Source organism: Peromyscus maniculatus, chromosome 23 (genome assembly GCF_049852395.1).
Source record: "Peromyscus maniculatus bairdii isolate BWxNUB_F1_BW_parent chromosome 23, HU_Pman_BW_mat_3.1, whole genome shotgun sequence".
In the NCBI taxonomy this organism is placed as follows: Eukaryota; Metazoa; Chordata; class Mammalia; order Rodentia; family Cricetidae; genus Peromyscus; species Peromyscus maniculatus.
Genome location: NC_134874.1, coordinates 53,260,394 through 53,287,819, shown reverse-complemented (window position 1 = coordinate 53,287,819; position 27,426 = coordinate 53,260,394). Strand labels below are relative to the sequence as shown.

Here is a 27,426-nt window from a genome sequence, read left to right as displayed (position 1 = left end):
CTCACCCCCCCCCCAGTGACGTAACTTCCTCCTACTAGGCTCCACCTCCTAAAGGGCCCACCGTCCCCCAGCAGCACTGCCGGCTGGTGACTGAGCCTTTAGCACCTGGGCTTTTGATACAAAACTAAAGATCAAAATGACAGCAGCATCCATCTTGGCTCTAAGCCCAGCTGCACCCCAGCTGTTAACGTCTGCACCCCAGATGTTAGGATTCAGAGCGTTAGACTCTCTCTCCTTTGTAAATGGAGGCTTTTCTGTACCACTCAGTCCCACAGCTGCTTCTAAAATGATCTCTCAGAGGCTTCATAGTAATTACAAACTGTTTGGCCTATTGCTCAGGCTTATTACTAACTCGCTCTTATAACTCGAATTAACCCATTTCTATTCATCTATATTTTGCCACGTGGCTTTGTGGCATTACCTGTTCTTTGGTACATCTTGTTGCTCTGGCAGCTTGCTGGCATCTCTCCCAACTCTGCCCTTCTTCTCCCAGTATCTCTGCTTGGATTTCCCACCTGGCTCCATCCTGCCATCCTATAGGCCGAAGCAGCTTCTTTATTAACCAATGGTAATAAAATACATCCACAGCCTGCAGAGGTTATCCCACAACACTCCTTACCTCCCCATCTTCCCTTCCCAAGGTCTTGGCCTCCTGTTAGCTCCATAGGAAGCAACAGCAAATTCTAGTGGCTCCAGATTTTCATGGCTTCGGGTTCTGATGATTTCGGGCTGGAGACTACTCACCCTCTTCTGACATCCACAGTAGTTCTGGAAAAGGAGCTTTTTGTTAGATTGGTTTATGTTTATTCCATGTGTATAAGTGTTTTGTGTGTATGTGTGTGTACATACCATGTGCACGCAGCACCTGTGGATGCCAGAAGAGGATGCCAGATTCCCTGGAATTAGACTTACAGATGGTTGTGAGCTGCCATGTGGGTGCTGGGAGCTGAACCCAGGTCCTCTGTAAGAGCAACAAGTGCTCTTAACCACTGAGCCACCTCTCCAGCCCAGGAGAAGGGTCTCTTGCACAGTGTTTGAAGGTGGCAAAGAGGAGACCTTCCCAGGATAGAAAGAAAGCCTGGATTCTCAGAAGCAGGCTAGGTGGGTACCGAGCAAGCCCAATACTCTGTCTGCACACCTCACAGCTCACCGTCATCTCCAGGACTGGAAGGCCAGCCCAGAGCCTAGTGAGACACGGCAGTGGCTGGTGGCTGCAGTCGTGGTTGAGAAAGAGATGAGGAGGGGGCTGGCCTGGGCCTTGTTGCTTCACTGGTTTCACCTCAGAGTTGGAGAATGAAATTAAGGCTAGGGAGGTAACTGAGATCTGCCATTCAGCAGCAAAGCCCTCCCGTCTGGCTGTGAAGTGATCCCACATTGAGTAATTCTATCACTTGGGGTGAAAGATACAGTGAACCAAGTTCCATAAAGAAAGGAAATCTTAAACTGGATGTGATGGCGCACGCCTTGAATCCCAGCAGAGCGGAGGCAGAGGCAGGTGGATCTCTGTGAGTTCGTGGTCAGCCTGGTCCATGTAGCTCCAGGACATCTAGGGCTACATACAGAGACTCTCAAAAAAAGGAGGAGGAAGAAGATCTTAACATGAATAGCAGCTTCTAGAAGTTTCCATCTAACAAACCAAAATCAGATGAAGGAGGATTTGCAGGATTATTTTATGACTGGATCTTAACTATGTCAACATCTCTAGGTCACAGTCACCGTATTTCTTTTCGTTCTGAAACCCTCGTTACCTTGTTGGGAAATGCAGTTGGTTCTAGAAGAGTCTTGTCATATATAAGAGGCTGCAAATGGAGGTTCATGAAGAAAAGCAAAGGGATTTAGACCTAACTTAATTCTAACTTTGCCATGGCTTATGAATAACTAACAGTAAGAATATTCTCATTGGAGCCAGAAAAGGCTTGTTCTGTAACAAAATACATCTCTTTCTGATGGAAGAAAAGCCAAGCCTCTCTGGAACTAAAAGTTGTAATGTACAAGAAGGGATATCCAGGGAGCCCACGGATGGCCACTGAAGGACCTAGGAACTGATTCTCATAGAGGCACACACCCACCCTGGGTAACAGGGCAGCCCTGTACAGTTCAAACATGGAGAGAGCCTTGTTTTAGTTAACAGTCACTTTAAAATAAATAACATAGGGCTGGAGAGACGGCTCAGCAGTTAAGAGCACTGTGTCCTGTAGAGGACCTGGCACTCACAGGCCAGCTCACAGTCATCAGTAACTCCAGTTCCAGGGGGATCTGAGGCCCTTTTCTGGCCTCCATAGGTACAGCACACATGTGGTGCACAGACATCCATGCAGGCAAAACACCCATGCACACAAAATAAAAGTTGTTTTAATTTTAAAATAAATAAATAAAAAGAGGCCTAGGGATGCATCTCTGTGTTAAGAACACATGCATTGCAGCCCCAGACTTACTCCTTAGTACCTCAAAAAAAAAAAAAAAAACTAATTTTCCACTTTTAACTTTATGTATGTATTTGAGGGATTGGGAACATGCCACAGCACATGCCAACCACACCATGTTTGTGGAGGTGATAGGACAGCTTGTAGCGTCAGTTCTCTCTTTCCGCCGTGTGGGTTCAGGGGATCCCACTGCTCATATAGCCGGGTTTGACGGCATGCATCTTTCCAGTTGGGCCATCTAGCCAAACCTAATAACAGTCTGTGTAACTGTGCTGGATAGTTTTATGTCAACTCCACACACTAGAGTCATCAGAGAGGAAGGGAGCTGACTGAGAAAATGCCTCCAAAAGATGGGGCTGCAGGCAAACCTCTAGGAGGTTTTCTTAATTAGTGATTGATGGGGGAGGACCCAGCACATTGTGGGTAGGAACACCACTAGGCTGGTGGCCCTGGGTTCTATAAGAAAGCAGGCCGAGGAAGCCACAGGAAGCGAGCCAATAAGCAGCACACACACACACACACACACACACACACACACACACACACACACACACACACACACACCATGACCTCTGCGTCAGCTCCTGCTTCCAGTTTCCTGCCCTGTTTGAGTTCCTGCCCTAACTTCCCTCAGTGATGAGCAGTGATGTGGAGGGGAAAGCTGAATAAACCCCTTCCTCTCCAGGCTGCTTTGGTCATGGCCCTTCATCACAAAATTAGTAACTCTAATGAGGACAGTTAACTCAGCATATGTAAAATAGTATTTGAATACACTATTGTTATTTTACAATTATCAACAAGTTATTTTACATTCTTGATGTGCCAAGCCTGTGTGTTTTATATCTCAACTATCTGGGGCTACATTTTAAGCATTACCATCCACTTTTTGTAGCTAGGACCTATAGTATTAAGGCAGATTTGCTCATGGGGCCTCAGAATAAAAACCTTACCTGTGTTTTTTGTTTTCCAGAAAAGAACAAAAGAGAAATTGGTTCATGTCCTTTCTCTGTGTGGCCAAGAAGTTGGACTAAGCAAAAACCCATCTGTAAGTTCTTTTGTGTGCCATGGTTATTTTGGTATCGTATTGCTTTTGCCTTTGGTCTGTTCTGACACTGACCTTGAAGATTCCACCGTGAATGACAAGTCCGATAGCCACCATTACATTCAGCCCCTGTGTTTCTCCCTTCTCGCCCCACGAATTGTAATTTTAGTGCAGAGACAAGGAAGGATTTCACTGCCCTTTGCTCCGGTTCGCCTTCGAAAAGAGCTATGTTCAGACCCTGTTTGTTTGTGTAAACACGCCCAGACTACACCACCACATACATGATGGTGTCTGCCACATCTCCGTGACATATGGGCACATTCCTCTAATTCCTCTTGAATATAGTTTTGCCCACTGCTCACTCATTGCATTATGATGTCACCATTTTACTTGCATAAAATAACATGAAAATAAGGATGTATTGGCCAAAGTTTACTAAAAATGTTATAGTCTGCTTGCTAGTCACATCACAATGAAAAAAAACGAAACATTACAAATACTTACCAAAGCCGGGCAATGGCGGTACATGCCTTTAGCCCCAGCACTGGAGAGTCAGAGGCAGGCTGATCTTGTGAGTTCAAGGCCAGCCTGGTCTACAGAGGGAGTTCCAGGACAGTCAAGGCTACACAGAGAAACCCTGTCTTGAAAAACCAAAAAACAACCAAGTATTTATCAAAATGATGGCATTTAAACTTTCACTGGTGTTATAGGTAGAAAAGAAAATGCCTTCAGGCTTTTAGATGAAGAGATGACTGACGCACAGAAGTGAATTTCTGAAAGTAATTTCAGAACATTCAAATTATGTATGGTGAGCATATTTTTAGAAAAAAATGTTAAAAACCTCAGGGCCTGAATTCCATGTATATTTTTGTATATTACAGTATCTCTAGTCATCATTTAAAAAGAAATAGCAAACTAAGACATTTAGATTTCTCTGTGAGGCTGTGTTTTAATGGCCCAGACTATGTCTGCTGCTCACGAGCAGGTAAAATATTAGCGGCCCATGAGAGCCTGCCAACGTGTCAACTGGGAAAGCACCAGCTAGACAGGGCTTCTGTTTAAGTCACCTTTGTCGTGTGACTTCATGATGGGACCGTTTATCTCTGCTCCAGTGGTGGTGTTCAGGGCAGCACTCTTCCCCAAGTTCACACTGAGCACCTTAGATTTCCTGGCCATAAAAGTTTGCCTGTAGTCCGTTACAATCGTTAAGCGGTGCTCACCAGAAAGGGTGCGTCCGTGGAGGAAACCGGACTTGAGTGGAAGACTCCACGGCCCTCTGTTTGATTTATCTTGCACGCTCATTTGTGATTGCCTGTTCACGAGGATGTGTCATATTGCACACAGTTCATGGGAAACAGGTGACATGCTCCTTATCTGAAATGCTTGGGACCAGGTGCTTCCAACGTGAGTGTATCATAGATTTTGGAGACTTGGGGTACACTTAACCCAGTGATCAACCCTCAAAAATCTAGACTTCTCCGAAATTTGAACATTTGGAGCATTTCATCACTTTAAAAGTTTCAGATTTAGCCGGGCGGTGGTGGCGCACGCCTTTAATCCCAGCACTCGGGAGGCAGAGGCAGGCGGATCTTTGTGAGTTCGAGGCCAGCCTGGGCTACCAAGTGAGTTCCAGGAAAGGCGCAAAGCTACACAGAGAAACCCTGTCTCGAAAAACCAAAAAAAAAAAAAAAAAAAAAAAAAAAGTTTCAGATTTAAGCCAGACACGGTGGTATATGCTTTTAGTCCCAGCACTCAGAAGGCAGAGGCAAGAGGATCTCTGAGTTCAAGGCCAGCCTGGTCTACAGAGCGAGTCCGTCATCGTCTCCCCCCCCCCCCCCCCGCCAGACAGGGCTTCTCTGTGTAACAACCCTAGCTATCCTGGAACTCTCTTTGTAGACCAGACTGACCTCGAACTCACAGAGATCTGCCTGCCTCTACCTCCCAGAGTGTTGGGATTAAAGGCATGTGCCACCACTACCTGGCTAGTTTTAAAACATTCTAAGATTTTGGATTTTTCAGACCTGAGATGTTTTATCTATGCAGTCCAAAACACAGGATTATTTTTACACACTAGAGAAAAAAAAATTACTACATTCAATCCCCATTCACTCTTTTTAACCTGGAAAGGTATTTGTTACATTTCTGTTCTTACAATAACTTGCCCACTTTAAAGGAAGAGGGGACTATTATAATGGTTATATCAAGTGTCGACACAGAATATAGCTCTCCCCTCAAAAGAATTAAGCTACTTTATTCTGGAGCCCTTGAGCCACATTTTAGTGACTGTGGCCTGGGAGCACAGACTCAGGTTGACCAGAATGTCGTGTTCCACCACCACCACGGAACTTTTCTCGTAAATGATGGCATTTACCAAATGCACTGGTGGGAAAAGCAGGGCACGTCGAGCAGGGGAACCCTTGCTGCTAGACGACATCTGATGACCTTCTTAGCTGGGAGTGGTGGAAGCTAGTGGCCTGCTAAGAATGTATTTCAAAGGTTTTACTTTTTTTTGTTGTTTTGTTTCATTTTTGTTTTTTCGAGACAGGGTTTCTCTGTGTAGCTTTGGAGCCTGTCCTGGAACTCACTCCGTAGACCAGGCTGGCCTCGAACTCACAGAGATCCGCCTGCCTCTGCCTCCCGAGTGCTGGGATTAAAGGCGTGCGCCGCCGCCGCCGCCGCCGCCGCCGCCGCCGCCGCCGCCGCCGCCGCCGCCACCACCACCCGGCAGGTTTTACTTATTAAATCAAATGGATGTTGGGTCAGACTCAAGGGTAAGCAAAGAATGGTCAGTAAGAGTACTAAAAATAGCCCAAGATGATTTTAGCTCTGGATCATTAGTATTCCAATTCTCCACAATAATGAAGTCCTAATTAGTCACTCATTTTTTTTGGGGGGGGTGCTGTTTCTTTTTTAGTTTTGTTTTTGATTTTATGGTTTTTTGGTTTTGGGTTCTTTTTGATTTTTCAAGACAGGGTTTCTCTGGTTGTCCTGGATCTCACTCTGTAGCCCAGGCTGGCCTTGAATTCACAGAGATCAGCCTGCCTCTGCCTCCCGAGTGCGGGATCAAAGGCGTGCGCCACCACGGCCCAGTGGCCATTCTTTCTTGTAGAATCGTCAACACAGTTGTGCACCCCCTTTTTCCCCTGGATACCTCAGTTCACAAAAGAAAGCTCTTGATTTGATTTTATATCTGTATTCAACAGACAGCGGCTAGCAAAACGTTTGCTGTTTATTAGTTCTTCCAAGTTCTGTTAAGTCAGGTGTGGTGATTTACACCTGTGAACATAGTCACCCAGAGGCTGAGGCGAGAGGACCCTCCTGAATGGAGGCCAGCCTGGGCTACATAAAGAGTTCTAGGGCAGCCTGAGAGACCTAATGAGACCTTATCTCAAAAAAACAAAGACAGGATGAACCAACCATTTTTTTTAAAGATCTATTAAAATGTTTCAATAGCTGGTCATGGTGGTGCACGCCTTTAATCCCAACACTTTGTCTCTCTTTCTCTCTTTCTTTCTTTCTTTCTCTCTTTCTTTCTCTCTCCCTTTCTTTCTTTCTTTCTTTTTCCTCTGGTTTTGCTGGGGCTTGAACCCGGACACTCTGTATATGAGACAGATGCTCTGCCGCTGAGTCATACTCTCTGTTAATTCCAGCACTTGGGAGGCAGAGGCAGGCAGATCTCTGAGTTTAAGGGCACCTTGGTCTATATGGAAAGTTCCAGGCCAGCCAGGACACACAGTGAGACTCTGTCTTAAGTTGATTAACTAATTAAAAAATAGAATGTCTAACTAAAAAGAACCTACACATAGGAATTTGGCTTCCCTTTGCTAATCCTTCCCAGTCTCTGGTTTATCTCTCAAAGGGTTAAAGCCTTTGTTCCCAAGGTTCATTTTATAATAACATAGCTTGACGTCATCCGTAAAATATTATTTATGTCCATTTGACGTGTGAAGGTACATAATTTCTAACCTCAGCTCAGCAAGAGTGGAAAATTTTAGTTGCTCCAGTTTGGCCGTGAACACATGCTTAGTTGTTACACACACACACACACACACACACACACACACACACACACACACACACACACACAGTATCTCACCGTCCGCACTGAGATAGCCATTCAACTCTAGAATGCTTTTGTAGTGTAAGCACTTGAGTGTCTGCAGCGAGTTTAATCCGAAGGCACCTGTCCAACATAAATAATAGAAGAACATTCTAAAAATACCCACTTAAGGAATTAGGTGTGTACTGGAGACACAGTCCTCCAGGGAGCCAATGGCCATCACTCGTTGTACAAACAACTGAAGGGAGGTGAGTTTCTCAAAAGAGGGCTCCTTTGGTTCCTAGGTGATTTTTTCCTCGTGCGGGGACCTGGATCTGCCAGAGCATCAGACCAGCCTGGTGTCGTCCGAGGACGGCGCCCGGGAGCAGGAGAACATGGACGACACCAACAGTGAGCAGCAGTTCCGAGTCTTCAGAGACTTCGATTTCCTGGACGTGGAACTGGAGGACGGGGAGGTACGGTGTATTCTCTGTCGCAGTCACCCTCTCGGCTTGTCCCAGGCTAACAAAACAGAGTTGCTTTCCAAACTTTGCCTTGCCACTCTCTATAGCAAGGTCTCTAGTTGGGAAACTGTAAACTCCGTTTTGAATCAACTTCTCCAAAGCACGGCTGCTTCACTTTTGCAGAAGTCACCCCACCCTTCCTGTCTGGGCTCGCAGCAAGAGCTGCCAGCTTAGTCGTAAGCGGGAAAAATCTGAGTTGCAATAACTACACAGACTGTGTGTGTAGTCCGAGGGGGTTGTTATCTTATTTAATCACAGGAATGCATCATTTCTGGGCCTGTTCACTGGGACCTGGGCAAAATATGCTAAACATTTCATTCCAAATGTAAAGTTGCTATGATCAAGGTGCTTCAAAGCTCGCTGGCCACCCCGTGGGATGGGAGCCTGAGGGCTCCCACATTCTTGTGCTGTGTTTGATGAAAGCATTAGAGCCTGGGATAAAATATAAAGCATGAGACAGAGGCAGAGGTCTGCCGTCTTTGCCCTGCCTTGGGTTAGTTGGTGGTCAACATTCCAGACCTCTGGAGCAGCTGCATTCAAGTCCTGGCAGGCATGTACAGATCTGTTTGCTTGGAACGGCAAACATGGTAATAAGATGCTTTTCTGCTATCTGAGGTTTGGGAGGAGGAAGAGAATCACCTTCATTTGTACAGCTCAGGGCATGTTCCCTGGGAGAGGCAGTGTTTTGCCTCCAGGGAATGAAAACTCCACCGCTTGAGTGAGATTGTGTCTCCTAAAGCTGCACTGGTCCGTTCCTAGTTAATGAAATGTACTTTCCATTCCAACGGGCTTTCTTCCGCTCTTACAGTTAAAAGTAGAGGCCCCAAGTCAAAGTTTACTATCACCTACAGCAGATGGCTGCCTCTTGACTGTAATCTTATGGGGAAACAGGAGTCTGGGTGGCTTCCTGAAAGAATGGGACTACTGGTAAACCCACTTATGTCTAGTTAGGGCCAAAGTGCAGTCTTCTGTTGACTTCCAGGGCCACATCTGTCTGATGTCTGTCCCAGCAGGAGAGATGCAGGTACATGGAATAATCATTATTTCCCTAGCCAACACACTGAGCAAACCCAGACCCAAAAGCGCTGGCTGAGGCTGGCACTGCTGCTAGAGTATGTTGTCTACTATGCTCGGGGCCCTGGGCTGTTTCTCCATCACTGACTCCACCAAAAGAGAGAAAGGGGGGAAAAAACAGTAAAAATAAAGTACTGCTGGGTATTGTGGTGCAGGCCTTCAATCTCAGCACTGGGAAAGCAGAGGCAGGCAGATCCCTGTGAGTTCGAGGCCAGCCTGGTCTATAGAGTGAGTTCCAGGACAGCCAGGGCTACACAGAGAAACCCTGTCTCAAACAAAACAAAACAAAACAAAACAAAACAAAAAACAAAAGAAAGAAAGAAAGAAAGGAAGGAAGGAAGGAAGGAAGGAAGGAAGGAAGGAAGGAAGGAAGGAAGGAAGGAAGGAAGGAAGGAAGGAAGGAAGGACCTGGGGTTGGGGCAAGCGTAAGGCCCTGGGTTCGGTCCTCAGCTGGTGGGGGGCGGGGGGAGGAACTGACTGCAAGGCAAACTTCGATTGAATGCTTAATTTTCATCTTAAGCTGTTCTTAGACCAATTAAGAGGATTGCAGGGGATCCGGCTAACCATAATTAGTGACCAAGAAGGAATTCACTAAACGCAATGAAGACTGTTTCCAAATGATAACACAAAGCAGTTCAGTCTTGAGTTCTTTTGAAATGTCTGAGCCAGAGCTGAGTGGTCAGCCAAGGCCAAGGGCTCCTCCAGCCAGCCGCTGACTGAAGGTTGTTCTTAGGCTAGGGTTCAAGCCCCGCACCCTCTGAATTCCGGAAGTTAAACTAGGGAGGGGGAACACTGACATCAAGAGAGCCGCCCTTTTCCTGTCTCAGTCTAGGACAATGTTACACCACGGAGTGCCCTGCAGGGGAATCAAAACATAGTTCCAGAACTGCTAGCTCAGTGACAGAACACTTGCCTAACAGTCTGATAGGCTTGACTCCCTGGGTTCCATCCCAGCCCTGAGAAAGACAAACCCAAAAACCTAATGTTTTCCCAGAACAGTAAATAATGAATACCAGACCTCATCTGTCACTGTCTCTGTTGTCCCAGCCAACAGCAACTGACAACGAAAATCACATCTGTTATTTTGTCATCTAAGATGGAGATGTTAGGGCGTGTAGAGAGGGCTGGGCAGTTAATATACGGGCTGCTCTTCTAGAGGACTCAGGCTCAGTTCCCATCACCTACCCGGCAACCCACAACCATCTGTAACACCAATCCCAGGGGGAGTCCTGCACCCTCTTCTGGCCTGTGCAGGCACTGCACATACATACATGCAGGCAAAACACTCCATGCACATACAATGAAATAGGTGTTTTTAAAGATTAGTATTCGTGTAAGGAGCTTCAGAGAATAAGAAAAACATCCAAACAAAGTGGTGCACATCTGTAGCTCCAGGAACTTGAAGGTACTCCTGAGCCCAGGAGTTCAAAGTCAGCTTGGTCAGCACAGGGAACCCCAGTCTCCAAAATAAAGAGATAAACCCCTGAGAATGTTCTGCAGTTTTCAAACTAAAATTAAGATAAAATGTGATGTGGACAGCACAGTACCATGGAAGCATCCGAGCGTCATCTTGAATGGTAGGCCTGCCCGTTGGTCCCCTGGGTATAAGGAAACCTGCCTGTGGGGCCAGCATGAGGAGTCAGAAGACGGGTACAGGAGTGTGGGGCGGTGCCGGGCAAACAGCTGGTGTTCTCTGCACCAGTCGGCCGGACATCCCCACCAGTGGTGAACAGCTAGTGATCATACGGGTAATGTAAGCAAAGTCTGGCTTCTTCATCAAAACAGGGTTGCCAAAACAAGAAGAAACAACAAGCAAAAGCCCAAGTTGTGTTTTGTTGTTGTTGTTGCGCCTAGCTCTCTCTGCGCTACTAATTTCACATCCGAGATGGACAGACCATAACCGCAAACGCTTTTAGTGAGGGGGGTCAGCTGGCGCTCCCCCTCTTCTCTCTCCCATGACGTTTAGCCAATTTCTAAATAAACAGTTGTTAAAGAGGACAACGTTGTCGTTGAAGTTGGGGGCTGCTTCTGAAAGTGGGGCTCACGATCAGCCCCACTTCTCATCAGCCTCGTCATCTTCCAGGAAGATGTGCGGAACCTCTAGTGCTGAATATTGACTTTCTCAATGGAGTTTGTACATACTGTCCTCCATTTTTTTTTAAAGTTGTGTCTACTGAAGAATGTATGTGTTGCGAACACTATTGTTGTTGTGTGAAAACTAAAATGTGCTGGAGTGTTTTATACAATCATTTTAAATAGACCTTTTGTTTGTTTTTCTGTCCATTCAAACTGCTCCCCAGGAACTTCAGGTAAGATGCTGTTATTCTTAATTCTGGTGCACTGGCAGGCTGTATCCTGGCGTAGTTACATAACAACGTGCGCTTCCCCTCCCCCCCTCCCCGCATCCCCTCCAGCACATGTATGCCAACTTGTGTGCAGGTGTGTGTGATAGGTTTTTTTTCTTTTGTTTTGCTCCCCTTGGCTGCTCTAGTATGGAAATATATTCTAAGATCTGAAAATGCTTTATTATCCTTAGTTCTGGAAGTGGCATGGTTGTATCTCTTGAGAGGAGACAAGTCTCTGATCTACGGCTAGGCAGGCCCCCTTCTGTTCCTGACGAGACAGTCACACACTGGCTGAGTGCTGTCATTCTGTAGAAAGTGAGGTCGGGCTAAGGATGGACCTTAGTGGTAGATTGCCTGCTTAGCATGAGTGAGGCCTGGGTTCCATCCCCAGCCTGCCAGAAAAACAAAACAAACAAACAAACAAACAAACACCCACTTCCTTTTCTAAGATTCCAAAGCTAGCCATCTCTGTCTGGCAATAGATAAATTTTCATCCAAACCAGTGTCCTTCAAGAAAGGGGCGGGGCTGGTGATGATCATGTCCTGACCCCTGACCTAAATCGACAGCATCTTAAGCAGGCTGACCCATGACCCTGTCGCTCTCGGTTGGACTCACTCAATGGCAGAGCGTTTTCTTAGCATACACAAAGACCTGCTTCAGTCCCCAGCACTCCAATAATGACAACAACAATAATTTTAACAGGGTTTTATTTGAAATAATTTCAAGAATATCATTTTCTAACATTTCTGGGGTATTTGTGAATATTCTGCTACCTCAATATGAACTCTGGGTGTTACGTTTAAGTTGGATAACTGTATGTGCAAATGGTCCGTCTGAAATAGTTAGCCGCACTCTGTGTTTTTACGTCCATAACCTGGCATCATAAATTAACAGGGTTTTGACTTAACTTTGTTTGTGACATAGGGTATAATTGGACATCTGGTAGAGGGACAGCACGGATGGCCCTCACTGAGTGTATTTTGTGCCATGCTGAGAAAGCTGGGCTCGGGGCTGGAAATATAGCTTAGTGGTTAAGAACACTGGCTGCTCTTGCAAAGGACCCAAGTTCTGTTCCCAGCACACCTACTTGGCGGTTCACAACCATCTGTAACTCCAGTTCCAGGGATCTTACACCCTCTTCTTGCCTCTGCCAGAACGGCACACACATGGCACATAGGCACATATGTAGACAAAACATTTAAACACATAAAATTAAAACAATGAATCTGGGCTGACCTTCACCCACAGTAGAATTTTGTTGTGTGTGCTAGAAATCCACCCCAGGAACTGTTAACAGTGCTAAGCATGTGCTCCACCTCTTAGCTACACCCATAGCCTTTCCACCATGGACCTTACCTGGCGCTAGAGTCGGTAAGGGTTGCTCCATCTCAACCCCTCAGCTACTACCAGGGAGATCATTTCAACACCTTTGCCTAGAATGGAGCCGTTACATCCTCTATTAAGACGGCTGTTATCTGTGCCCCCCAGTTCTCACTCACAGGGGGCTCGGGTTGTCACCAGGTCGTGGGTCCCCCATATCAACATGAGCATGCCTGCCCCAGTGTGGCAGCCTCTTACCTTAGATACGCTGTGAAGCTTCAGGCTTAGGATCAACGGAGGCGACCTCCAGAGCTGTTGCTTGTGAGACCCTGCCCAACACGCCTGTCCATTTGGCACAGGAAATTTGGTGGCGTGTTTTAGGTTTAAGTTTTTTCCCCAGGGTCTTCGCCTTCTCTGTGTTCACCTTTCTTCATTCTTGTTCCTTTCTTCATGAATTACATTTTTCTTTTCTTTCAAGACTTTTTGGTCTTATACATTTTTTTTGTTTGTTTTGGTTTTTCGAGACAGGGTTTCTCTATGAAGCTTTGCAGCCTGTTCTGGAACTCGCTTTGTAGACCAGGCTGGCCTCGAACTCACAGAGATCTTCCTGGCTCTGCCTCCCAAGTGCATTTCTTTTTTCATATTCTGACTTACAGTACTTACTTTCAGCCAAGGAATTAACTATTCCCACCAGGAAGAATACAACAATTATTTAGTGGTAATTTATCATATCCATCTACAGGGGACAGGTACAAGTCAAGTTTCCTTATCTAGAGCATCTGGGACTAGAAGGGTTCCAGATTTGAGGAGTTTTGTTTATTTACTTATTTATTTTGGAATATTTGCATACACATAATATATACAGTTTCTTGAGGATGATACCTAAGTCTAAATGCTAAATTCACTTTTATTTCCTCTGCATTTAGCCTAAAGATAATTTTATACGTCATTTTTAGAGGTCCTGGGTTTTGACTGTGATCTGTACCATGGAATTTTCTATTCGGGAGCTCCGTGATGGTGCTCAAAAAATTGAGACTTTGGAATACTTCAAACCAGGGAAGCCCAACCCGTGTAGTATAGAAGCATGAATACAGACCCAGGTTCAGTCCCGAGCAGTTCACAGCCATCATAACTTCACTTTCGGGGACCTGATTCCCTCCTCTGGCCTCTGCGGGCACTGCACACACGTGGTGCACATTCACACCTGCAGGCAAACACTCATGTACATAAAATAAAAATAAATAAACCCAGCGGGCAGTGATGGCACACACCTTTAATCCCAGCACTCGGGAGGCAGAGGCAGGCGGATTTCTGAGTTCAAGGCCACCCTGGTCTACAGAGTGAGTTCCAGGACAGCCAGATCTACATAGAGAAACCCTGTCTGAAAATAAATGAATAAATAAATCCTAAAAGTACCATAACAAGGACAGACGACAGTTACAGTTTCTCTATCTGGGGTGATGTGCTTAGGAGTCTTCCTGTTGCTTTTCCCCGCAGATAGCCAAAGCAGACCTAGGCCAAACTCAGTTGACACCTGTTACAGGAGAGTTCTGTCACACTGGGGACAGGTCTGTCACACTGAGGTCTGTCACACTGAGGACTGTCACACTGAGGTCTGTCACACTGAGGACAGGTCTGTCACACTGAGGTCTGTCACACTGAGGACAGGTCTGTCACACTGAGGACAGGTCTGTCACACTGAGGACAGGTCTGTCACACTGAGGACTGTCACACTGAGGACAGGTCTGTCACACTGAGGACAGGTCTGTCACACTGAGGACTGTCACACTGAGGACAGGTCTGTCACACTGAGGACAGGACTGTCACACTGAGGACAGGTCTGTCACACTGAGGACAGGTCTGTCACACTGAGGACAGGACTGTCACACTGAGGACTGTCACACTGAGGACAGGTCTGTCACACTGAGGTCTGTCACACTGAGGACTGTCACACTGAGGACAGGTCTGTCACACTGAGGTCTGTCACACTGAGGACAGGTCTGTCCCACTGAGGACAGGTCTGTCCCACTGAGGACAGGACTGTCACACTGAGGTCTGTCACACTGAGGACAGGTCTGTCACACTGAGGACAGGACTGTCACACTGAGGACAGGTCTGTCACACTGAGGACAGGTCTGTCACACTGAGGACAGGTCTGTCACACTGAGGTCTGTCACACTGAGGACTGTGACACCGACAGGCCCGTCTTATCTGGAGTCAGGAACAAGCAATCAGCCTCCCGCTCACCACACTTAAGGCTCACTCGTGGCTCTCGGGTTACTCTGCTGCTCGCGGACCTCTCCTCAGAAGCATTGCTTTACTCTGGGAACCGTCAGGCCGCGTTTCCGATGACAGTTTGTTCATCATCAGGCTGGATACCTTCCTTCAGCCCTGTTTTAGGAGACAGAAAACCAAATCCCATATTCATTTCTGCAGGAAAAAAAAGAGTTATGTGAGCCAAACAGACCTGTTTAATGGCTGCTGCTTTGCAGAGATCTGAGTTAGAACTCCAGGCTGTAACACTCCCATGTCCAGCTAGGCCTGCTCTCAGTCAGAATGGGTAAGCCAGCAGGAAGTCTTTGATGCAAAGGCAAGAAATGTAACCACTTCCCAGCCTGGGATAATTGAAAACTGAACCTTAAGCAAAAGCCAGGATGCAGCTTCGGCGTAGTGCATGGCCCGCCAAAATGTGTCTGGCTCTCACAAGCCTTTAACTGCATTTTATCTGTGGAATCTGCTGTGGCAGACAGTCTGGGATGTTTACCTAATGCTCTTCTACTTAATAGCCAAGGAATTCTGGAATGTGCTTCGAGCAAACTCGTTTCTCCTTCTGAAAACTCTACTAAACAGGGCTGGTGGGAGAAGGGAGTGTACACTAATTTTAAAGTTATTTTAATATTAATAGTCTCCTTTTTTTAGACAGATTTTTTGAAAACACAATAATTTTCTAGGGTTTACCAAAATCAACTTTTAAAAATATATACATTACCTGCTGGGTGTGGTAGTGCATGCCTTTAGTCTCAGCACTTGGGAGAGAGAAAGAGACAGCTGGATCTCTTGTGAGTTTGAGGCCAGTCTGATCTACAAAAGTGAGTTCCAGGCCACCCAAGGCTATACAATGAGACCCTGTTTCAAAAAAAAAAAAAAAAAAAAAAAGGTCTCTCTCGTTGGTAAACTGAAGTCTGGGCCCCACAGCAGGTGAGGACCTGAGAGTTAGCTGATGCTGACCAGGCTCTTTTCTGAGCTGGGTCTGACCGTGTGATGGCGTGCGTGCGTGCGTGCGTGCGTGCCAGAGGACTGGAGCATGAAAAGCCGACTGTGGTGTGCTTTCAGGGAGAGAACATGGACAACTTCAACTGGGGGGTGCGCAGACGTTCCCTGGACAGCCTGGACAAGTGTGACATGCAGATCCTGGAGGAGCGCCAGCTCTCGAGAAGTACTCCCAGCCTGAATAAAATGAACCATGAGGATTCAGATGAGTCATCGGAGGAGGAGGACCTCACAGCCAGCCAGATCCTGGAACATTCAGACCTTGTAAGTAGGGACGCTCCCACTGGAGAAGTGGGAAGCCTCGGGTCTTGTTTTGCTTTTTTTGGTAATTAATTCAGGAGTTTTGTTTCCAGCTAAATACACTTTCTGTGGCTGCTGGATTGAAATCTGAACTCTCAGGGGGAGTCTAAGTGACCCCTTCTCCGTAGGTGACAGATGGTGCCACGAGGCCACATTCCTACGTGGTTGCCACTTCTATGTTCACGTCCAATATCAAGGACGTGTAGAACTCGGAAGAGCCGTACCTGTCAACCAACACCTGCAGAGTAATGCTTTGTGTTCTTCTGACAGGAACATCGTGTTCCGCTTTCTTCCCGTTGCTTTCTAAACAGATCATGAACCTCTCCCCCTCTGAGGAGGCCAATCCTATCGAGCTGCTCACCACCGCCTGTGACGCCACCCCCGCCGACCCCCACTCCTTCAACCCCAGAATGGCAACCTTCGAGGCTTCTTTGCCTGATATGAACAACCTGCAGATTTCAGAGGGGTCAAAGGTGAAGAGATTTGGGGAATTTTTATTGTAGTTTCCTTAAATGGGTGGGGAAAAGTAACAAATTCCTAGTTAAGAATTCTCAGAGGAGGGAGGTTCAAAGTCGGGGGAGACTTGCCTCCTCGGATTTTAGTGAAATGATTGAGGCTTGTGCACCTGCCCCAGGGCTCTGAAGTTTTTTGTTTTTGTTTTGTTTTAATGCTCACAGCTCACAGACTTGAGTCGATTCCCCTGAGGCCTTTATAAAATGACATACTTGACTTCTGACTGATGGCAAAACCAAGTGGTGGGGAGGGATCGCTGTGGCTGGGAGAGAGGCGCTTTTGTGAAACAATATGCTAAGTGAGGTGTAGGAGGTGCATGCACGGGGGAATTTTTCCTTGTGTAGGAACCAATTATACAATTTGCTCATTGATTCCATGCTTGCCTTTTGGCACATGATAGGAATATTTAGTGTCAATCACGCAGAATTATGCCAGATTTGCGTAAACCTCTCCTAGCTAGACTCCCGGAGGAGAAGAGTTTCCTAACGCATATAATTTCCTTATCTTAAAAGGTTGGCTTTAAAACAAAAGAGTCTATGGATATTTTATTTAAGGTTTTTTTTTTTCACAGAAAATATCCTATCCATAAAACCATCCACTTGTATGTTATAATCCACATATGCCCTTTAGTATAAAATTTTAATTCTTCATAATTAGAAATACCAAAATAGTCTATCACAGCTACACTAGAATTAGTCGTTCCTGATCCTCATTTTGGCCATGGTTTTGCAACTTTGAAAAGAAAACTGTGTGTGTGTGTGTGTGTGTGTGTGTGTTACTTCTAAAGGAAAACTATAACACTTTCTATATAATTTTACAATACACTAAAAACAGATCTGAAATGAAGAACCCCCCCCCCAAAATGCTTTAAACCAACAGCAAGCACTTAGGTGCAATTAACTAAAAATATTAGAACTTAAGTAAAAATTATTTCTAAAATTGCCCCAACTCAAAAGGGAGAATAGTGGGGTGGTGGTGGTGGTGGTGCACGCCTTTAATCCCAGGACCCAGGAGGCAGAGGCAGGCAGATCTCTGTGAGTTCAAGGCCAGCCTGGTCTACAGAGCAAGATCCAGGAAAGGCGCAAAGCTACACAGAGAAACCCTGTCTCAAAAATTTTTTAAAAGGGGGAGGGGGAGAATAAGGACTATAATTAGGATTCTAGAAGATAGAAATGCCCCCCTTTATTTGGTCAAAAAAAATAACCTCCCCACACCCCAAAAAATCTTGTTCTACAGTCAAAAATGCTAGAATCCTAAGGTTAAAACGCTTTAAGTTAAATTTTTTGGGAAAACATCATAAAATATATGTGATGTGCTGAGCACATGTTATTTCTAGGCATGAGTACATTCTTTCCATTTTTCTTGTAAATGCTAGTAGTTATGTAGGTAGATAGATTGATTAATTGATTTCTCTTAAGAAAAACAATCTAATTCTAGCAAGAAAACATTAGATCTTATTTCTAAAGACATATCTGTTTTCTCATGACCAAAATGTCTGCGGTATTTGATATACTTATGATGCTAGAGAAAACAAAGATTCATCTGTAAGAACTTGGCATCTCCAGAGACATGACCTGTCCTGTCTAATACAGCTCTGACATTCTGGCTAATTTCTCCTCATTAATCCTAAATTCGGAATACTATAAACCATTAGCCAGATGATAACCCATGGTAAGGGTCTCATTCCCAGACACTTGCATTTCAGCTTGATTTTATTTTTGTTTTAAGATGACTCACAGCACCATGCACATGTATTTCCTTCCTCTGCTGTTCTGATGTGTGGTCCAGTGGCCTTCCTTCCTCTCACAGAACAGGCTGTTCTCCAGTTGACTTCCTCCCTGGCCTCAGCTCAAGCCCGGCCTCTTTGTCCATTTTGACAGTCCTAGATCTCTTCCCTGCCTCCCACCAAGCCAAGATCCACTGCCCTGGAGCGGTCACTTGTTACTGTTTAGTGACGACCCTGAGCTGAGGGGAGAGTCACACTCTCCCCTCAGCCACTGCCCTGAGGGGTAGCAAGAGGAAAGCACACATGCAGGTGAGTGGTGGCGTGCCTTCTGTGCGAGACAGCCTGTCACCCCGGCGAGCACACTACAGATTCTCCTGTGCCGTGCACCAATGCTTCCACAGTCTAGCCTTTATTGGAAGAGGGATGGCCTATTGGAGAATAGGCCTGGATGGGCGTCCCTGTCTCTAAGGCTGGGGCTGGACAATCAAAGTTCATCTGCGTCTGGCTTCTTTCTGGTTTTGAAAACTACAGTGGTCCCGTGAGGCAGGCCTCCGGGCACGGGTCCAGGCATGAGCACACATACACACCAGCTATTCTGAAGGTGCTGAGTTCTTATGAATACCAAGGCAATAGCTTCTCTTCCACATCTCACCCCGGGGGCCAAGCTGACGCTGAGCAAATACTTTGCACGTGAAGCAGAGGTTGCTAAGCTGTAACCATGGAAGCTAGATGAGGGAGGGAGGTCTTTCTCTGACCGTATTGAAGCTAGCATTTGTAGACCACAGACAGAGATCGAATGTGATAATCTACAGAGCTCCTTAGGGATGATTACGGAAGAGACCGGAAGGAAGACAACAGAGAAGGGATACTTCAGAGAATTTCTGAATGCTGTTCTAGAAAATAAATGTCCCCATTTCCATCCCTCTCAAGACCCTCTTTCTGCTTCAGTGAATCCTGTCTTCTACTTATATATTCTTAAACATTGGGGTTTCAAACTTTGTCCCTGCAGGCAGAAGCTGTCCCCGAAGAGGAGGACACCACCGTGCACGAAGATGATCTTTCGAGTTCCATCAATGAGCTCCCAGCAGCCTTTGAATGCAGTGACAGCTTCAGCCTGGATATGACGGAGGCAGAGGAGAAGGGCACCCGGGGCCTGGACCAGTACACTCTTGCAAGGCAAGGCAGCCCTTGGTGAGATGGGTGGCGTGGGTGTGGGGCACAGTGGGTGGCATCCATGCTGCTTACTAGCTTGAATGTAAAGCCACACATCCTCATACCGTGGAGATTTCCTAACGTGGAATCCGGCAATCATCCAACCCCATGTAGAGCTTTCCATGGGACCGAGAAAGGATGCCCATGCAGGAATTTATAGGGCCACAGAGCAACATGAAAAGCCCCCCCCCCAAAAAAAAAGGCCCTGGGGACACAAAGCTTTGAAGATAAGCAAGACATGAACAAAGCTTGAAAATGAATTCTTTCCATTTTAGAGCTGAAAGACACGAACAAGGGGCTCTTTCCAGGCTAAATAACTGAATAACTGCTCTTTAAATGAGTGTCCTGCAGCCTAGTGGCTGACGCCTCTAACCATAGTGACTTGCAGAAACACAAAGGGAAGGTGGGATAGATGAAAACACCATACCTTACATCAGCTCAGCGTCTGCAATAAGTCACAAATGATGACGCTCTTTGGATCGGCTTTAGAAGAAAATTGAGATGCTGCACTTACGTTTGTGGATGTTGAAAATGAGAGCTAAGGAAAAGCCTGTGGCCAGACAGAAAACGTCTAACCATCCAAAGAAACGCCGAGGGAACACCCTGAGAAGACTGGGCCTCTTCACATCTCTCTTCCTGCCTTCCTTCCAGTCCATCCTCCTCACTCTGCCGCCTCCTCCTCCTTTCGTTCCTGCCCTGCCCTCTCCTTCCCTTGGCATTCTGAGCACTTACACACACACATTCATTGTCTGTCTGCATCAGGGACTAGTTGGGAGAATCCAAAGTTGAAGTAGAGCTTATCTGAATGTGTAAAAGTGTAAAACAGTGGTAATGGTGAGCTGGGGACAGATGTTTGGTTTGAGGCCTAGCCCCTGGGAGAGCAAGGGCTTGCTAGGGGTAAGAGAGATATAAACCGGGTGGTGGTGTTGCTTTTAATCCCAGCACTCAGGAGGCAGAGCCAGGCAGATCTCTGTGAGTTCGAGGCCAGCCTGGGCTACAGAGCGAGATCCAGGAAAGGTGCAAAGCTACACAGAGAAACCCTGTCTCAAAAAAACAAAAAAAAAAAAAAAAAGAGAGAGAGAGAGAGAGAGAAATAAACCTGTATAAAAGAATTAGGAATCAGCCAGGCATGGAGGTGAACACCTTTGATCCCAGCACTCAGGAGTCAGAGCCAGGTGAATTTCCATGAATGTAAGGCAAGCCTGGTCTACAGTGTGAGTTCCAAGCCAGCCAGGACTATATAGCAAGACCCTGTCTCAAACCACCCCCCAACCAAAAAAAAAAAAAGAGGAATTATAGAAATGTGAGAGGTAAAACAACAATCTCCTTAGAACCAAAAGATCTCAGAGGCCTCTGGTGAAAGCCAATTCCCCAGGGGGCCCTTGACAGGAATAAAGGACCCACTGGGCCACCTCAGCAGGCTGACACTCAGGTGTAGAACCTGTACAGCTGGCTACAAGAGGTGGTCACTTTTTGATGCCGTGGTCTCCGTGTCTTCCAGCTTTGGAGAAGGTGACAGGGGTGTGTCTCCCCCTCCCTCGCCCTTCTTCTCGGCCATCCTGGCTGCCTTTCAGCCCGCCGCCTGTGACGACGCCGAGGAGGCCTGGCGCAGCCACATTAACCAGCTCATGTGTGACTCGGACGGCTCCTGCGCTGTGTACACCTTTCACGTGTTCTCCTCTCTGTTTAAGGTACGGCTTTGGGGAGCCCCCTGAAGACAGCCAATTGCGCGGCCTTCCGGAGGGGCTGCCGTCCCTCGAAGGCGGTGTAGTTATTGTCTCCCCTCGAGACTAGTTCCTCTACCTACTCAGCCTTTAGTGCTTCAACCTTACGAGGAGGCTGAACGCCAGGGATGTCAGGTTGGCTGCCATGGAAGGACTGTGTCACTGGGACAAGCCACACTTAACTCTGCCACTCCGTTTTCTGTTGGCCTTCTAGTTAGGGTTTCTATTCCTGTGATAAAACACCGTGACCAAACAGCAGTGGAGGAAATGGTTAACTCGGCTTACAGCCCATCCTGAGGAAAGCCAAGGCAGGAACTGAAGTGGAGACCCTGGGGGAACATGGCTGACTGGCTTGCCCCCCCCCCATGACTGGCTTAGCTTGCTCTTTTATGTAACCCAGGACAAACCTGCCCAGGGTTGGCACCACCCACACAGGTCTGGACCTTCCCTTATCTGTCGTTAATCAAGAAAATGTCCCATACCCTTGCCCAGAGGCCACTCTAGTGGAGGCGTTTTCTCAGTGGAGGTTCCCTCTTCGAGAATGAATGACTGTAGTAGGGTGTGTCACGTTGACAGAACCCTGGCAAGCACGTGTGGCACTGGGGCCATTGAGGGGATCTTCGGCCAGGTTACTCTAGCGTCTCTGAGTCCCTCTCCTCTTCCTTAGGACACACACTGACCATTTTCATAGTGGTTAAAAATGTTTCTATTAGGATGTGGAGCAAAGGGAACACTCCTCCACTGTTGGTGGGAATGTAAACTTGTACAACCACTATGGAAATCAGTATGGCGGTTTCTCAGAAAATTAGGAATCAAACTACCTCAAGACCCAGCCATCCCACTCTTGGGCATATACCCAAAGAATGCTGATACATACCATAAAGATACATGTTCAGCTATGTTCATAGCAGCACTATTTGTAATAGCCAGAACCTGGAAACAACCTAGATGCCCATCAACGGAAGAATGGATGAAAAAAATGTGGTATATATACACATATATACACAATGGAGTACTACTCAGCAGAGAAAAACAATGAAAGCATGAAATTTGCAGGCAAATGGATGGAACTAGAAAAAATCATCCTGAGTGAGGTAACCCAAACCCAGAAAGACAGTTATGGTATGTACTCACTCATTGGTGGATTCTAGATATAAAATAAAGAACAATCAGACCACAACCCATAGAACCATAGAGGCTATATATATAGCATGGAGGTCCCTAGGACAACTGTGGCATATAATAAATTTCAGTTTTACTCAATTATTGAAAAAAAAAATAGCCAAATGAATGGAAACACATGAACTATGAACCAAAGACTGAGGGGCTCCCAGCTGGATCAGGCCCTCTGAATAGGTGAGACAGTTGATTGGCTTGATCAGTTTGGGAGGCATCTAGGCAGTGGGACCAAGTCCTGTGCTCATTCCATGAGTTGGCTGTTTGAAACCAGGAACTTATGCAGGGACACTTGGCTCAGTCTGGGAGGAAGGGACTGGACCTCCCTGGACTGAGTCTACCAAGTCGATCACAGTCCTCGGGGGAGGACTTGTCCTGGAGGAGGTGGGAATGGAGGGTGGGCTGGGGGTAAGGGGAGGGCGTGGGAGGGGGGAGAATAGGGGAACCCATGGCTGATATGTAGAACTGAATGGTATTGTAAAATAAAAAATATATATCACAAAAAAAAAAAAAACACTGAAAAAAAAAATGTTTCTATTAATACCAGACAAGGTGGCTCACGACTATAATCCCAGCCCTTGGGAGGCAGAGGCAGGCAGGTTGTTGCAAGATTGGGGATAGCTCTGGCTATAAAATGAGTTTCAGGCTATCCTGGGACTACAGAACAAGACAACTTTTTTCCTTTTTAACATTTATCTTATTATTTTTTGAGAATTAAATACGTAAGTACTATCTTAGGGGTTTTTATTGTTTGTTTTTTGCTTTTTTTGTTGTTGTTGTTTTTAATTTTTTTGGTTTTGGTTTTGGTTTGCTTTGGTTTGGTTTCTGGTTTTTGAGACGGGGTTTCTTTGTGCAACAGTCCTGGCTGTCCTGGAATTCACTTTGTAGAATTCAAACCAGGCTGGCCTCGAACTCAGAGATCCACCTATCTCTGCCTCCCAAGTGCTGGGATTAAAGGCATGTATCACCACCTACTGACTTTAGTTAGGGTTTCTTTCCTTTTCCTTTTTTTTTTTTTTCCCCTGAGACAGGGTTTCTCTGTAGCTTTGGAGCCTTTCCTGGAACTCACTTTGTAGCCCAGGCTGGCCTCAAACTCATGGAGATCCACCTGCCTCTGCCTCCCAAGTGCAGGAATTAAAGGCATGCGCCACCACCACCCATCTATTGCTGTGAAGAGATACCTCGACCATAGCAACTCTTCTTTTGGGGGCGTGGGGGTTCTTTTTTTTTTTTTATTTTAGAACATTGCTGTCTTCAATTTCATATACACATATAATGTGTTGTGATTACATTCAACCTTATTATTTTTTTTTTTTTTTTTGGTTTTTTGAGACAGGGTTTCTCTGTGTAGCTTTGCGCCTTTCCTGGAACTCACTTGGTAGCCCAGGCTGGCCTCGAACTCACAGAGATCCGCCTGGCTCTGCCTCCCGAGTGCTGGGATTAAAGGCGTGCGCCACCACCGCCCGGCCTCAACCTTATTTTTTTAATGAACATAATATTTGCAATTGTAATCATTTTTAAGTTCACAATTCAGTGGCATGAATTACATTCAAGATATTAATTACACTCATGATATTCATTAATTACACTCATGATATTAAATACATTTATGGGCACAGCAACTCTTATAAAGGAAAGCATTTAGTTGGGGCTGGCTTACAGTCCAGAGGTTTAGTCCACTGTCGTCATGGTGGGATGTATGGTGGCAGGCAGGCAGACATGGTGCTGGAGAAGGAGCCAAGAGTTCTACATTTTGATCAGCAGGCAACAGGAAAGGAGTGAGAAACTCGGCATGGTTTAAGCATCTGAAAGCTCAAAGCCCGCCCACTGTGGTGCACTTCTTCCAACAAGTCCACACTTACTCCAGCAAGGCCACAGTTCCTAGTAGTGCCATTCCCTGGTGACCAAGCATTCAAATCTAGAAGCCTGTCAGGACCATTCCACAAGTACTGATTTATTTTAGTCCTACCCATGCCCTCCACTCCTTCTCAACTTCATGACCTCTCTTTAATCACACACACACACACACACACACACACACACACACACACACACACACACCCCTGAATAGTGTATATGCTCCACATTTTCATTATTCACTCATCAGTTGAAGAACATGTAGGTCACGTTCCCCAGCTACTGTGACTAGGCCGGCAATGAACACAGCTGAGCAGGAATTCCTGGAAAAGGATGTTGGTTCCTTGGGCACATGCCGCATGGGGGTAGAGCTGGGTCATACAGCAGGTCTGCTTTCAGCTTCCTGAAAATTCTCCACGTCCATCTCTAGAGTGGCCGCACCAGTTTGTAATTCCACTAGAGGAGTGGTCCCCTTTCCTCACCAGCATCTGTGGTCCATTGTTTTCTTGACTTTTGCCACTCTAGGTCGAGTAAGATGAACTATCAAGGCAGTTTTAATTTGCATTCCTCTAATTACAAAGGATGTTGAATACTTAAGATGTTTTTTAGCCATTTTTGTTTCTCTTTAAGAACTCTCGCCCAGCAGTGGTGGCGCACGCACGCCTTTAATCCCACACTTGGGAGGTAGAAGTAGGCAGATCTCTGTGAGTTCGAGGCCAGCCTGGTCTACAGAGTGAGTTCCAGGACAGGCACCAAAACTACACAGAGAAACCCTGTCTCAAAAAAAACAAAAAACAAAAAACAAATAAACAAACAAACAAAAAGAACTCTCCATTCAGCCAGGCAGTGATAGCACATGCCTTTATTCTAACACTCCAGAGGCAGAGGCAGGTGGATCTCTGAGTTTGAGACCAGCCTGGTCTACAGAGTGAGTTCTAGGACAGCCAGAGCTACACAGTGAAACTCTGTCTTGAAGAAAGAAACCAAAAAAACAAAAGCCTCTCCATTCAGATCCATAGCCCTTTTTTAATAATTGGGTCATTTTTTTCCTTGACTCTTTGGTTTGTTTGGTTTTAGGTTTTTGTATACTCTGAATATTAATCCTCTATCAGATACGTAGCTGGTAAAGGTTCTCTCCCGCTCTGTGACCTTCCTTTCCACTCAGTTGCTTCCTTAGCTGTACAGAAGCTTTTGAGTTTTGTGAGGTTGTGTTTGTCAATTGTTGTAGTCCCTGAGCAGATACTATCCTGTCCAGAAAGGCCTTTCTGTACAGAAAGCTTTTGAGTTTTGTGAGGTTGCGTTTGTTAATTGTTGTAGTCCCTGAGCAGATACTGTTCTGTCCAGAAAGGCCTTTCCTGGAGCTGTGTCCTGTAGAGTACTGCTGGATCTCCTTCTCGCACTTCCAGCCTGTGGGGTTTCACACTAATGTCGTTGGTCCATTTGGAGTTGGTTTTGGGGGCAGGGTGGTAGATGTGGGTCTAATTTCATTCTTCTGCATGTGGACATCTAGTTTTCCCAGCAGCGTTTATTGAAGAGGCTGTCTTTTCCCAGTGTGTATTTTTGACCTCTCTGTAGAATACCACACGGCCGTGGTTACATGTACTCATGTTTGGGTTTTCTCTTTTGTTCCACTGATCTACCGGTCTGTTTCTATGACTGTAGCTCTGTGATACAGCTCAACATCTGGACCATAGCATTGTTCTTTTGTCCAAGATTGATTTGCTGTCTGAGGTCTTTTTAGGATTTGTTTGCCAAAAGTGCTGATTATTTCCAGTATTCTGGTAGAATTTTTGGGATTTCTTCTCTATCTGTCTGTCTATCTATCTATCCATCTCTCTCTTTCGTTTTTGTTTTTTGTTTGTTTGTTTGTTTGTTTGTTTTTCAAGACAAGGTTTCTCTGTCTAGTCCTGGCTGTCTTGGAACTCACTCTTTAGCCCAGCTGGTCTTGACCTCAAAGATCCACCTGCCTCTGCCTCCTGAGTGCTGGGATTAAAGGTGTGCGCCACCACTACCTGGCTTATCACATCATCTTCAAGTAGGGATAGTCTGACAATTTCTTTTCCTATTTGTATCCTTTAATTATCGTCTTTTGTCACAATGCTCTGGCTAGTGCTTCAAGCGCTGTACTGGAGAGGAATGGGGACATGTGACAGCCCTGTCTCCTCCCCGACTTTAGTGGGATTGCTTTGAGTTTTTCTCCACTAGGATAATGTTGCCTGTGGGTTTGTCATACATAGTTCTTATTATGTCGAGATTTGTTCCCTCTGGACCCCCTGGATCTGGGATTATAAGAGGTTGTGAACTTCCCAGCATGTGAACTAGGAATCAAACTTGGTTCTCTGCAAGAGTGGCATGCCTGCTCTCAACTGCTGAGCTGTCTCTAGCCCCACTTTTTGCTTTTTTTTTTTTTTTTTGAGACATCTCCTCATGTAACACAGGCTGGCCTCAAATTCCTGATCCTCTGCCTCCCAAGTACTTGATTACAGGTTTGTACCGCCAAACCCCAAATTATTTTCAAGTTCTGCCCCATACACACACACACACACAAAATTATAGCTATTTTCCAGTGTACAAGTTGAGCTTGGCCTTCGTGAATGATCGATCCCTCTCCTGCCTTGCAGAATATTCAAAAGAGGTTCTGCTTCCTAACCTGCGATGCAGCCAGTTACCTTGGAGATAACCTTCGGGGAATCGGGTCCAAATTTGTCAGCTCTTCCCAGATGCTCACCTCCTGCTCTGAATGCCCTACACTGTTCGTGGATGCCGAGACTGTGAGTATCCTTGTCCTGCTCTGGTGGGGTAGCGTGTTTGTTTTATTATTATAGTGTGTGTGTGTGTGTGTGTGTGTGTGTGTGTGTGTGTGTGTGTGTGTGTGTACAT

The 27,426-nt window shown here is 46.1% G+C and overlaps 1 protein-coding gene across 6 annotated transcripts in view; it reads left to right on the top strand.

Moving 5' to 3' along the window:
* The window catches only part of Fry (FRY microtubule binding protein), a 394,509-nt gene that overhangs the window by 344,245 nt on the left and 22,838 nt on the right, over nucleotides 1–27,426 (top strand). For 5 of the 6 annotated variants that reach the window (XM_076560830.1, XM_076560825.1, XM_076560826.1 and 2 more), the window contains 7 exons: nucleotides 3,394–3,468; nucleotides 7,810–7,980; nucleotides 16,102–16,302; nucleotides 16,650–16,811; nucleotides 19,587–19,768; nucleotides 21,291–21,480; nucleotides 27,168–27,317. In XM_076560830.1, coding sequence (XP_076416945.1) covers nucleotides 3,394–3,468; nucleotides 7,810–7,980; nucleotides 16,102–16,302; nucleotides 16,650–16,811; nucleotides 19,587–19,768; nucleotides 21,291–21,480; nucleotides 27,168–27,317 — 1,131 coding nt within the window. The remainder of the gene's footprint in view (nucleotides 1–3,393; nucleotides 3,469–7,809; nucleotides 7,981–16,101; nucleotides 16,303–16,649; nucleotides 16,812–19,586; nucleotides 19,769–21,290; nucleotides 21,481–27,167; nucleotides 27,318–27,426) is intronic. The other variant, XM_076560829.1, reaches the window with a different exon arrangement.